At 37.7% G+C, this 11,499-nt stretch overlaps 1 protein-coding gene across 2 annotated transcripts; it reads left to right on the forward strand.

Annotated features, from left to right (window-relative positions):
* On the forward strand, positions 3,725–7,376 carry LOC109819508 (probable serine/threonine-protein kinase PBL9). Of its 2 annotated transcripts, XM_020385254.1 has the most exons (6): positions 3,727–4,092; positions 4,591–4,913; positions 5,024–5,159; positions 5,238–5,380; positions 5,457–5,580; positions 6,725–7,376. In XM_020385254.1, exons 1-6 carry the CDS (start codon positions 4,029–4,031, stop codon positions 7,159–7,161), a joined length of 1,227 nt encoding a protein of 408 aa, XP_020240843.1. In that variant the 5' UTR covers positions 3,727–4,028; the 3' UTR covers positions 7,162–7,376. The 2 variants fall into 2 exon arrangements, with proteins under 2 accessions (XP_020240842.1, XP_020240843.1); XM_020385253.1 differs by having other exon boundaries at positions 3,725–4,092; positions 5,024–5,380.

The following is an 11,499-nucleotide window of genomic DNA, read 5'->3' on the forward strand; positions in this document are numbered from 1 at the left end:
AATCGGTTGTTGGTCTACTGTGGCTCAGAGGTCATACCTATGTCTTTTAACGTGGATGATCTCTCTCCCTCAAAATAAGTTTTAAGTAACTTTCAGTGTTATGTTAATAGTGTAAAGTAAATAAACAGATGGAAAACTCTTCATGTAATACCCCAACCCTTGAGAGGTTGATGTGATTAGTATTGATAGATTTGATTGGAATACTCATACCATCAAGATGCATCTTCTTTTCAGAAACCCAATTCTTAGAAACTCCAAAGTTAAGCGTGCTTAGCCTGGAGAAATTCTAGGATGGGTGACCCCCTGGGAAGTTTTCCAGGGAGCACGTGAGTGAGGACAAAACATGCTGAAAAGACATGTGGTGGTTTGTGAGGCCAATCCATCAGATCTAATAACGTACCAACTCCGGGATTCCGGGGCGGGACGTTACAAATGGTATCAGAGACAAGCCAACCGGAATTGTGAGAGCTAAGTGCTATGCGGCGTAAAGTGCTACGTCAAGAGGGCGGGAGCCACCTCTTAAGGCTGTAGGAGCCACCTCTAGAATCTCACACGGATGGTACGGTCTTGGATGATATGATTTGGCACAACGAGGACGTTGTGAGTTTAAGTGGGGGAGTTTGTAATACCCCAACCCTTGAGAGGGTGATGTGATTAGTATTGATAGATTTGATTGGAATACTCATACCACAAAGATGGCTTGATGCACTGTTCATGAACAGTGCATCAAGCCCCCAGGGGCTGACACCTCACCTGTCCCCCTGAGGGGTCCCCTATTTTGGGGTTCCTGTAGCAACACCCAAACAGATAGCTATGACCACAAGGAAATTCCTCTTGAGAAGAAAGCTTCTATGAATTTGTTAATTGAGGATTCTTGGCTTGGTTTCAACCAAGTAAACACCGGTTTTCGAGGGCCCTCGTTTCACAGCTCAGATCCAGGTGAATGGCATAAGTATTGAAATACCTAATAATTAGAGATAGGGCATAAATGTTGCTATAGACATGGATCGATCGCTGTCGTTTTGAGCCGAGGCCCTAAGCCCCAGCTATGAAGCCACATGAAAGTAAATATTCTCTCTGACATTCCTAATAATTTACATGGATCGTAATGAATTTTACATTACCGTGATTAAATTTTGGTTAAGAAATACTTGGAAACGAGATACTATTTAATCCTGGTTGGTTTCTTTTGCAAGTTAACCAATTTACTCAAAAACCTCCTGTGCAACCATGTATTTTGACACTCAATTAAGAAATAGCTAATGTTTGGATTATTTAATCAATGTTCTGGTTACGCGCAAGATATGTTCTCCTTTCATCAGTCACTTTAGAAATTATAATATTGTTACTAGGAGTCTAGTACCTACTTACTGAGTTGTCACATGAATTTATTTTTAATTTCAAACAAAAGATATACAAGGTGGTGACCCACGCCTAAGGCTTTTATGCCGTAAATTCTCTGCCGGAGTCAATGGATGACATGGATCTCATGTGTAAATGGCTGCAACTGGTTTTTATTTTTTTTTGCATTCTTTTTTGATATCCCAAGTTCTGGTTGTTAGTGTTTTCTTATGTTACGTTGATGTAAAATTTGCACTCATTCCACTAGGCCCGTTTGGTTTCTGTTTTTGGATGGGTAAAAGGGAAAAAAGCTGTCAAAAATATCAGCTTTTTGACAGTTTTCTCCCAAAATCGCCTCTTAATCGCCTTTATAAGAAGCGATTTTAGGGGAAAGCTGTCAAAACGTTGACATTTTTGACAGCTTTCCCCCCTTACTGATTTTTTTTTGTGTGTGCTGGTGTCCTCCCACTTTTTTTTGTGTGGTGGGGTTTGTTCAGTGAAGGGGGGTTAATTGTCTGCTTTCGCCTAACAACAAAACACCAAGCTTTTAACTCCGCTTTTTGAAGGCAAAAGTCCAACCTTATCACTAATAAGGACTCACGAGATTTGAAGAAACACAATCATATCCCTTTTTCATAACTTTAAACTTTATATTCTTCAATAACATTTTTCTGCCCCCCACCATCCCCACCTTGATTAGCTCATTCAGCTTTCACACTACCCTAAAACCAAAACAAAACAATTTTATATATATAGTTGTAAAACAATTTTATATATATAGTTGTAAAATTGTTTAGTTCCCACATTGAAATATTCAAAACTCAAGATTTGCTGAATGTTTATTTGACCCCTTCATAGCCGTGTCTAGTGTCTGTTTTAAATTTGCGATTGATTACAGGCAAACTAGTTAATTTGGTTAGATTTTCAAGTCGGGTGTTAATTAATTTTTTTTTAAACTGACAACAGCATAGCAAAATAACGTGGTGAATAATAATAATAAATGAATTATATAGTATCAATGTCGAATTATATGGATTACCTTAATTAAGATACGTAATTAGGTATTTAATCGGACTCCCCGTGACGTGGAAGTCTGACCCACTGTCATCTGTCTCATTGTCCTCAGCCTGCGTTGCGTCAACCAGTTTGATTAGTTCGTTTCTTTAGTTTGACTTATTTCTGAGTTCCCGTGACTGGCTGACTGCTCTGCGTCCGATACCGACCTCCGAATTCTTATCGGGTTAGAGAGATACAGGGTTTATCAAACTTTTAACCACACCCCCTCTCTTGCTACAGTATATGAGGCTCACATGAAATTTTAAAAATTAAAATCTCATGTTGGCTTAGTGTACTGTAGCAAGAGAGGTGGTGTGGTTAGGAGTGTGGTAGAAGGTGTGTCCCTGTCATTATTTATCGGATTAACGGGTCTAGATTTGGTATCCGTTAGTACGCGCATGTGCTGTCCACGAAGCTTTGCTTACCGGTGCGCGCTGCATCGCATTTACACATGCATGACACAAGACATCACGTCATGTCCAAGCAAAGTTTATGCACATACACCCTTCACAATATTTTAATTTCAACCTTATTCAGGGACACCATCTTTATTTTTATTGAAGTACTGATAACCTTATTTAATAGGGAAAAATGATACATGCACACCCTCGGGCACACCTCCGGCCACACCCCTCCTCTAGCTACAGTGCAGAAGCCCCACTTGAACTTTTTTTTGATTTTTTTAAAATCTCAAGTGGGGCCCTCTGCACTATGTGTTGTTGTCGGAGGTGTGCCTGAGGGTATGCTTGTAGCGCCTCCATTCAATAGGAAATGATGTTAATAGCGGAAAATAGGATTTAGGTCTCATGTCAATAGGCTTATGCCATATAAGTACAAGCAAATTGAGGAACATGCATAACGACATTCGCTCTAAAATAATTCTAATTCATAATTTTTTTTCCTTCAAGATTCTAATAAATTATCAAACACTCATAGTTTCTAACAAATGTATGATGTTTTAGTTAAAGAATAAAATTAGATTGATTTTTTTTTCTATCTGAGAGGCAATAGAGGTATATAACCTTTTGCAACCATTAGATAAAGTTCCATATAATAATATTACAAATAACTTTTGATAGATTAGTTATGCAAAAGAAGATACTTAGTATGAAAGAATGAGAATTAGTGTCCAAATTTTCTTATTCATTCTCAGTCCTTGGACGGTAAGCTAAAAAGGGCCCCACGACAGCGTTTAGCCCTGTACGTAGTCTCTCAACCCCGTCCATCCGATCAAAATCCAACGGTCCAAAATCAACAGTCCGACTTCTACGAAATGAACCCAAAACCCACAGATAGTAAATAAATAAAGCAGGTGAAATTACGGAAAAGGCCAAAACGTAGCGGGAAATTGCACCGTAGCTCGCCATTAATGCTGCTCAAGCTCAAGTTGCAGATAGGAGCGAAAAAAGCGGGGGGGCAAGGGTCAACTTGCTCCGCTGCTCTAACCTAAACCCTCACCAGGTCTTCAAAGTTCTCACCTTTATCTCGCTATCAGTTGAAAGATAGGGGGCTAGATTCGCTGGATTCGCTTTGGGGCTAGATTCGCTGGATCTCGATTTGGAAACCTAGGGTTTTTAAGAGGGTCGTTGAGAGAGAGGAGGTGAATCTGTGAGAAATTGGTTGCTTTTTGGATGGGGAATTGTTGGGGTGTGAAGATTAAGGCGTTGAGCCTCTCTCACAGCTTTGCAACTTCAGGTACTATGATTTTTAGCTGTTTAGGTTTGAATTAGAGGTTAAGAGGTGGATAAAGATGGGATCTTGATGCTTTAATTTGTTCTGCTTTTTGATTTCTGTGCTTTTTACAAGAGGAATCTCTTGTAAAGCTTTGATGTTGCAGACTTAAAAGCTCAGTGATTGTCTCTACTTTTTTGGAGGCTTTAGATCTTTCAATTTGGATTAGACTTGCTGGAAGTAGTATTGTTTCTTATTAGGGTTTATGTCTAATAATGGGTTTTCTAATTTGGAATCAGGGAATTACCTAATTTGTCATCTCTTGTAAAGTTTACATTGTCAATTTGATTGCTACTGGAATCTGCTTGTTGATGTTTTTAGTTCAATTCTTGTGATAATTATAGTTAAAAACTGATAATTATCTGCCTTTTAAAAAAATGATTTTGGTCCTTTTTACCTAGAATGCCTTTGATTAGTCACATAGCACGCAGAAAAGTTTCATTTTTTTGGGTATGTATGTAGGTGTAAAGTCTAGAAGTAATGGCAATGGAAAGGGACTGAGTGGTTCTAGCAGTAGGGTTTCTTCCTCTTCTATTCCTCCTACTCCTCGGAGCGAGGGTGAGATCCTACAATCTTCCAATGTGAAGAGCTTCACTTTCAACGAACTCAAGAGCGCTACGAGAAATTTCCGACCCGACAGTGTTTTGGGTGAAGGAGGTTTTGGTTCTGTCTTTAAAGGGTGGATCGATGAACACACTCTCACAGCAACAAAACCCGGCACTGGAATTGTCATTGCTGTGAAGAGGCTCAATCAAGAAGGTTACCAAGGTCACAGAGAATGGCTGGTGAGTGTCGAATTTTCGTCATGAAGCACCCAGATTCTAATTGCTGAATTTATGTTAAAAATGGAAGCTTTTTTTTTTGTTAATCTGAAGTCTATCACATGAATTTACAGGCTGAAGTAAATTACTTGGGTCAGCTGTATCATCCCAATCTTGTGAAGTTGATTGGGTATTGCTTAGAGGATGAACACCGTTTGCTTGTTTATGAGTTTATGCCTCGGGGAAGCTTAGAGAATCATCTTTTCAGGAGTAAGCTTATACGGTTTTGGACAAATTTTTTGGCTTACATATTTTGGTTAGTTTTAATTCAAACTTTTATTTGCGCAGGGGGTTCGTATTTTCAACCTCTTTCTTGGAATCTCCGTATGAAAGTTGCACTCGGAGCTGCAAAAGGACTTGCATTTCTTCATAGTGCCGAGACAAAAGTTATATATCGTGATTTTAAGGCCTCTAATGTCCTTCTTGATTCTGTAAGTCAGAGTAAAATGTTTGATTTTACCACATTTTTCTATTTATGTGGATGTCTTACCTTTCAAATTTTTACAGAATTACAATGCAAAACTTTCTGATTTTGGATTGGCAAAAGATGGTCCTACCGGGGATAAAAGTCATGTTTCTACTAGGGTCATGGGGACATATGGATATGCTGCTCCTGAGTATCTCGCTACCGGTAAATCCCCATATTTCTCTATTGGAGGTGCAAGTGATAGTTGATATTTGTAGTGTATTTCCTAGTAAAGTTTGTTTGCTATGGGTGTGCATGGCCTTTCTTGACAGCTATATGTATGTTGTTGGCAGCTGTTTATTTACACCTTCATATGAGCTGTGTACTATATCGTGCATTTATTGTTCTATCTGAAAACAGAAATGCATCTTTCTGACACCAAACTGCATTAATTGATATATCAAGTGCTTGAATTCTATGGCATCTAGGGCTGGAAATGAATCAAATAATTAACAAATAGTTCGATAATTGTTCGAATAACTATTCGGCCATATTCGATTTAGTAGTTCATTTACCACTAAACAAACATTTTTTAGTATTCGAGTTTACTAACGAATAGAATTTAACCAGATGTATATTCGATTCGTTTGTCTATTAAATGTTCGTTTAAAATTTGATCACATCTTAGTATTTGTATTATTCCACATATCATGTCATAGTTTTAATTTATTTACCATTTCTACTTAAGTTTTATGTACTGATTTTAAGACTTAAATAATATTAATTTGTTTTCTAATTAAAATTTTGATTTAAATATATACACATCATTTATTATAAAGGAATAATTTTTTATTTATGAATTTTAATATTATTTGAAAATTAATTTTTTTAGCGGAATAAATATACGTTGATATTCAATAAGTATTTGTGAATATTCATGAATATTTATCAAATACCAAGTATTCGAGTTCGAATTCGAAAAACTAGATATATATGAATATTAGAGTTCGCATTTGAATTAGATAATTTTAAACAAATACAAATGTGAACACTTTAGTATTCGATTCGATCGTTTACCACCCCTAATCGCATCAAACTTCTTGGATTGTGGTTGATATATCTAGCGGGTAGTAGAATAAGATATGTAGCTTATTCATTTTCCATCACCTAAACAGAGCAAGGAAATAGATTATGTATGATGAACCATGTTTACATGAACCTTGTTAGATTTCCTTTAGCTCTTTTCTATACAGTCCAATATAAACATTTACTTTCAGCTGGTTTTAGCAAGTTAATTGCATATCTTTATCTCCATATGTTAGTTGCTAGCTTATACCAAATATACATCTGAATAGTTCTAATATTGTAGGTCACTTAACTGCCAAAAGCGACGTATATAGCTTTGGCGTCGTCCTTCTGGAGTTGCTATCAGGTCGACGAGCAGTAGACAAAAACCGCCCAAATGGAGAACACAATTTGGTCGAATGGGCGAGGCCTTACCTCTTAAGCAAGCGCAAGATTTTCAGAGTTTTGGACACTAGACTTGAAGGTCAATACTCTCTCAGTGGAGCTCAGAAAGCTGCTCAAGTTGCTGTTCAGTGCTTATCCACTGAAGCTAGGTACAGGCCGACGATGGATGAAGTTGTAAATGCACTCAAACAGCTCCAAGAGACGAAGGATACTGTTAGAAACCCTCGTGTACATCAGAAAGTGAACGGTCAGGGGGGTCGACGTAAAAGTATGGGCGAAGTTGGTAATAGGAGAGTGTCATATCCAAGACCCTCAGCATCGCCTTTGTATGCTTAGTAGAATTTGGAGAGCTGTATGTGTTGTATTTGTTATGCTTATATGCCTTTGAGTTTAGTGTACAGTTCATGTCTTGTTTGTTCTTTCTGATTGTGTATCTGACACAGACTTTCCTCAGTACAATTGCTGGAGTATTTAAGATTGGTAGTTTTGAGGAAATGAGGCATGTATTTTGCTTAGTGTTTGAAAGTGAAGGAGGCAAGATTTTTTTTTTTTTTGGAGTGTTTAGTGATAGTGTTGTCTTATGCTGAGTGTAATTTTGCTATTATATATGATGTTTTCATAGCAGTATAATCTTTTGGGTGGTGTTTGGCAAAAGATTAGTGAGGGGATTTAAAGGGTTAAAGGGGTTTAACCCTGGTTTAACCCTTCACTAACCTACCGAACACTAATTTTGGTTGTTAACCTCTTGTAAGCGGTTAAGAGCACTCAACCCTTCTTTTTGAAGGGTTTACATCAATTTCCACCTTGCTGTGCCCATTGTAGTTGCTTACGTTTTGATTCTTGTTAATTAGCAAATATTTGTCTATTGTTTTATATTAACTTGGGGATGAATATAGCTGGTACAATTTGCATTTCAAATTCACATGATTCTCATTGAAAGTTTTGGCGGAAAACTCTTTTTCAAATTACGAATAAATATGTGCATTTTGAAGACGGAGTCGGAACATAACTTTTGAACAATCATTAGGAACTTTTTATACTTGGTAAGGTTAAAATTGATATTTTAAAAGGTTAAAAGGATAAAATTTGTTAACACTTCTTTAATCGCCAAACAAAAGGAAAAAAGAAAAGTTAATCCTTTCATCTTAGCTATTGAATCCAAACAGAATTTAATTATTTTCAACCCATCACGATGGATTAACTAATTTAATCATTCTTCTTAACTCTCTCATCTGAACTCTTTTAATTATTTTCAACCCATCACGATGGATTAACTAATTTAATGATTCTTCTTAACTCTCTCATCTGAACTCTTTGCCAAACAACGCCTTGGCGTTTGTTTTGAATCGTGATGATGTTTAAAGAAGCTTCATGGCTTTGTTTGCTAGTTTTCTTACTCTTAAAGAGTGAAAAATGTTATTTGGGAATTTTGTTAGTTTGCCGTTTTAATTATAGGGACAGTTGGGTTTTGTGTTTGTTATTACTTCCTAACAAAGCTTAGTGGCATTATGCTTTTGTCTACATGTTTGGATGATGAGGCTCTAAGGCTAAAGCTTTGGACATGTAGCATTTTCCTCCATCATTATATTCGTGAGAATCAAATTAGAGATATCTATGTTGAAGAATGATATACCTTAGATTTAGAGAGTGAGTTTAGCATTATTTATCCCCAAATCAAGATTAATCTCCAAGGTTCTGTTTTAGCTTTCTACTTGCCCTTTCTTTTGATTTCATTGGCAACTTCATCTACATGACAAAAGCTTCAAACACCCACCAAATTAATTGCCCAAATATTAATCTCGCCCTTTGCTGCTTAACTTGGGGTAACATATTAGCTGCATACCAGTACTTGAGAGCTCTTAGAGGGTTCAAATAGCCACATACTTGGAGAATTAATTAAGTTTATTTTTAGATATTAGTTCCTTAAATCTTCAATAATTGAATATTAGTCCTTTGCATATTGAAATTTGCATATTAGTCCCTCAAATCCTATAAGGTCTTGCAAAATGGTCTCACTCTTAGTATTTTAGTTTAAAAAACCTAATCATGGTTGTGGTAACTCCTAACTCAACATTTGCAACAAATAAACTACCCCTCTCTTTGATGTTTCAAACATTTGTGAAGCTCTGAGTTGAGATTCTTTTCTAACCATTGGAGAAGAAGAATTCAATAGGTTTGGGTTTTTTTTAACTGGTATTGGGTTAAAACCCTTTTAGAAATGGGTCGAGAACATAATATAATTGTAAAGCAGCCACTTTGCGTCCAACTGTTATATTTGATAAAAGATTTGTGACATGGGGCCCACTCATGTGCTTGTGAAACCGTGTGTGAGGCTAAGCTCTTGGATTCCGCGTGAAGAGCTCACAAGACCAGCGGATTTGGATGTTTGTTTTCAGGTCCACCCGAAAACACAACAGATGTTTATAAATACCCTAACCTAGGGTTTCGTGCCTCTGTGCAAGAGAGAAAAGGCAGCGGCTGATTTGATTTTTGCGGCTGCAAAAGTGTGCAAGGGGCTGGGATTGTTTTGGCGGCTACGAAGAGCAACACAGGGACTTGGCAGCGGCTAATTTTGAAAGCAAAGTCTTTTTTTGTTGTTCTTTGATTTGTGTACCCCTTTGAGAGAGATTTTGTAAGAGGGATTTGAGAGTTTGTTTGAGAGGGTTTAGAGTTTGTGAGATTGTAAACCCTAGTTGTATATCTCCCTCTAATAGTAGATCTCCCCCTCCTTGTCCCGTGGACGTAGGCTATTTACCGAACTATGTAAAAGTTGTGTTCTTGTCGTGATTTGTAATAGCTTGTAGGATCCCTCGACAGGTCAGTCCTAGAACTGATGAGAGGAAGAGCCGATATCTCACTTTGATGAGATATCCGCTTTAGATTCTTGTTTCCTTTGAGAGACGGGAATTCTATCGATCTAATCTCTCTTGTTGTGCTGCCGAAGTGCTGCCGAAATTTCCGCTGCACACAACAAGATTCTCCTCAAATCTAACGTGATTTAACTTGAAGGGTCATTTTGCAAGACCGTATAGGATTTAAGGGATTAGTATTTAATTTTCAAGATGTGAGTGACTAATATGCAATTATTGAAGATTTAGGGGACTGGGGAAAAACCCCATTGATTAATTATATACCTTATAAACTTGAAAAAGGAGGGGAAAAAAGGTCCAGGCCCATCAAGTCCATTTCTACAAATTATTGATGAGTCGCGTTGTGGGGTATACAGTTATAATGTCATAATTGAAGAAGTTTCTTCTCAGCAACAACAATAACAGATGTATTAATTGTATGCATCTCATTCTCTCTAATTTCTATCACTTTCAAAGCTGAAACCAATACTGGTCATGACGATGGGTTCTCATTAAATTTTTTTTTGCAATTCGAAGTTTCTTAGCCAAGATGATGTTTTTAGTTCTATTTTCTTGGCTCTCTCTTCTCTTTTCTATAGTCAAGATGATGTTAGACCCAAGACCTCTTCATTCGCCCGTCCCCCTTTGTCTCATGGCTATTTATAGGCTTTACTGCTTTAGAGCATTAAGTATGTGAGTTAGTAGGCCTTAACTCCTCTTAAATGGGTGAATTAATAGTCATTAACTCTATTTAAATATGTAAGTTAGTAGTCATTAACCGTTTTCTGAAAAGTAGCTTCTGAAAACGGTTATGAGCGAGGTTCACCCCAAGTGGCCATGTGTGAGGTTCGCCTATAATGACCATGGGCGAAATTCGTCAATAATGACCATGAGTGCACTTCGTCAAAATGGGTGACACGGCCCACGTGGGCTAGTAGGTAAAGCTTATTGTTATCTGGGTGAGTTTCACTACAACTTTAGCGAGCTTCGGCTTTAGTGAACTTTGTTGTAGCTTCGGCTTTAGTGAACTTCGCTATGACTTTGGCAAAGTTCGTTATATATCCCATGTGGACTATTTGGGCATGGGTGGACCATCACTTCTAAATTGTGGACGACTTGGCCCAAGTGGGTAGCTGTGGGCGAATTTCGCTGATTAATTGGTTGACGAATTTCGCTGGTGAGTACGAATTCAGCACAAAATTTGACTTGCGACTTGGCCAACTTAATAATGCCTTTCGATTCGGCCTAAAGTCTGAATCGGGAGTCGACCCACTCTTAACTCGGTCGGGCTGGGTAGATGTGAGCTGTGTAGCGGAGTTCACTTGTTTTAGTTGGCGAACTTCGCTGATAAGTTTAGATATGACTCAGAATCTGACTTGAGCTCGTTTATTGACTCGGTCGACTTGAGGATGCCTTTTGACTCAACTCTGAGTCCGGCTTGAGGATTGACTCAGAATTGGGTCCTCTTTTGCTCGGATGCAGCGAACTTCGTTGTAGCCGACTATATGTTAATGCTAGAATCCATTTGAATTGTTTAGTCTATGGGTGTTTATTATTGATTCGGACTGAAACATTGGCCCAAGATAAGAGCTGGTGTTTTAACCAGCCTACACAGGCCATGTTCATCTCGGGCTCAAAATTTAATCTTGAGCCCATGTAAGCTAATGGACAGATCTAGGATGAGGCCCATTAAGGACATCTAGAAATGAAGATGATCATAGCAAAAGCTAAATCGCTAGAATGTTCACATTAATTTGTAATAAGACCATAAAACATGCTAAATTGCTATAGTACTCGTTTGTTACAATCTCATGAGAGGTGATTG

Source organism: Asparagus officinalis, chromosome 8 (genome assembly GCF_001876935.1).
Source record: "Asparagus officinalis chromosome 8, Aspof.V1, whole genome shotgun sequence".
In the NCBI taxonomy this organism is placed as follows: domain Eukaryota; kingdom Viridiplantae; phylum Streptophyta; class Magnoliopsida; order Asparagales; family Asparagaceae; genus Asparagus; species Asparagus officinalis.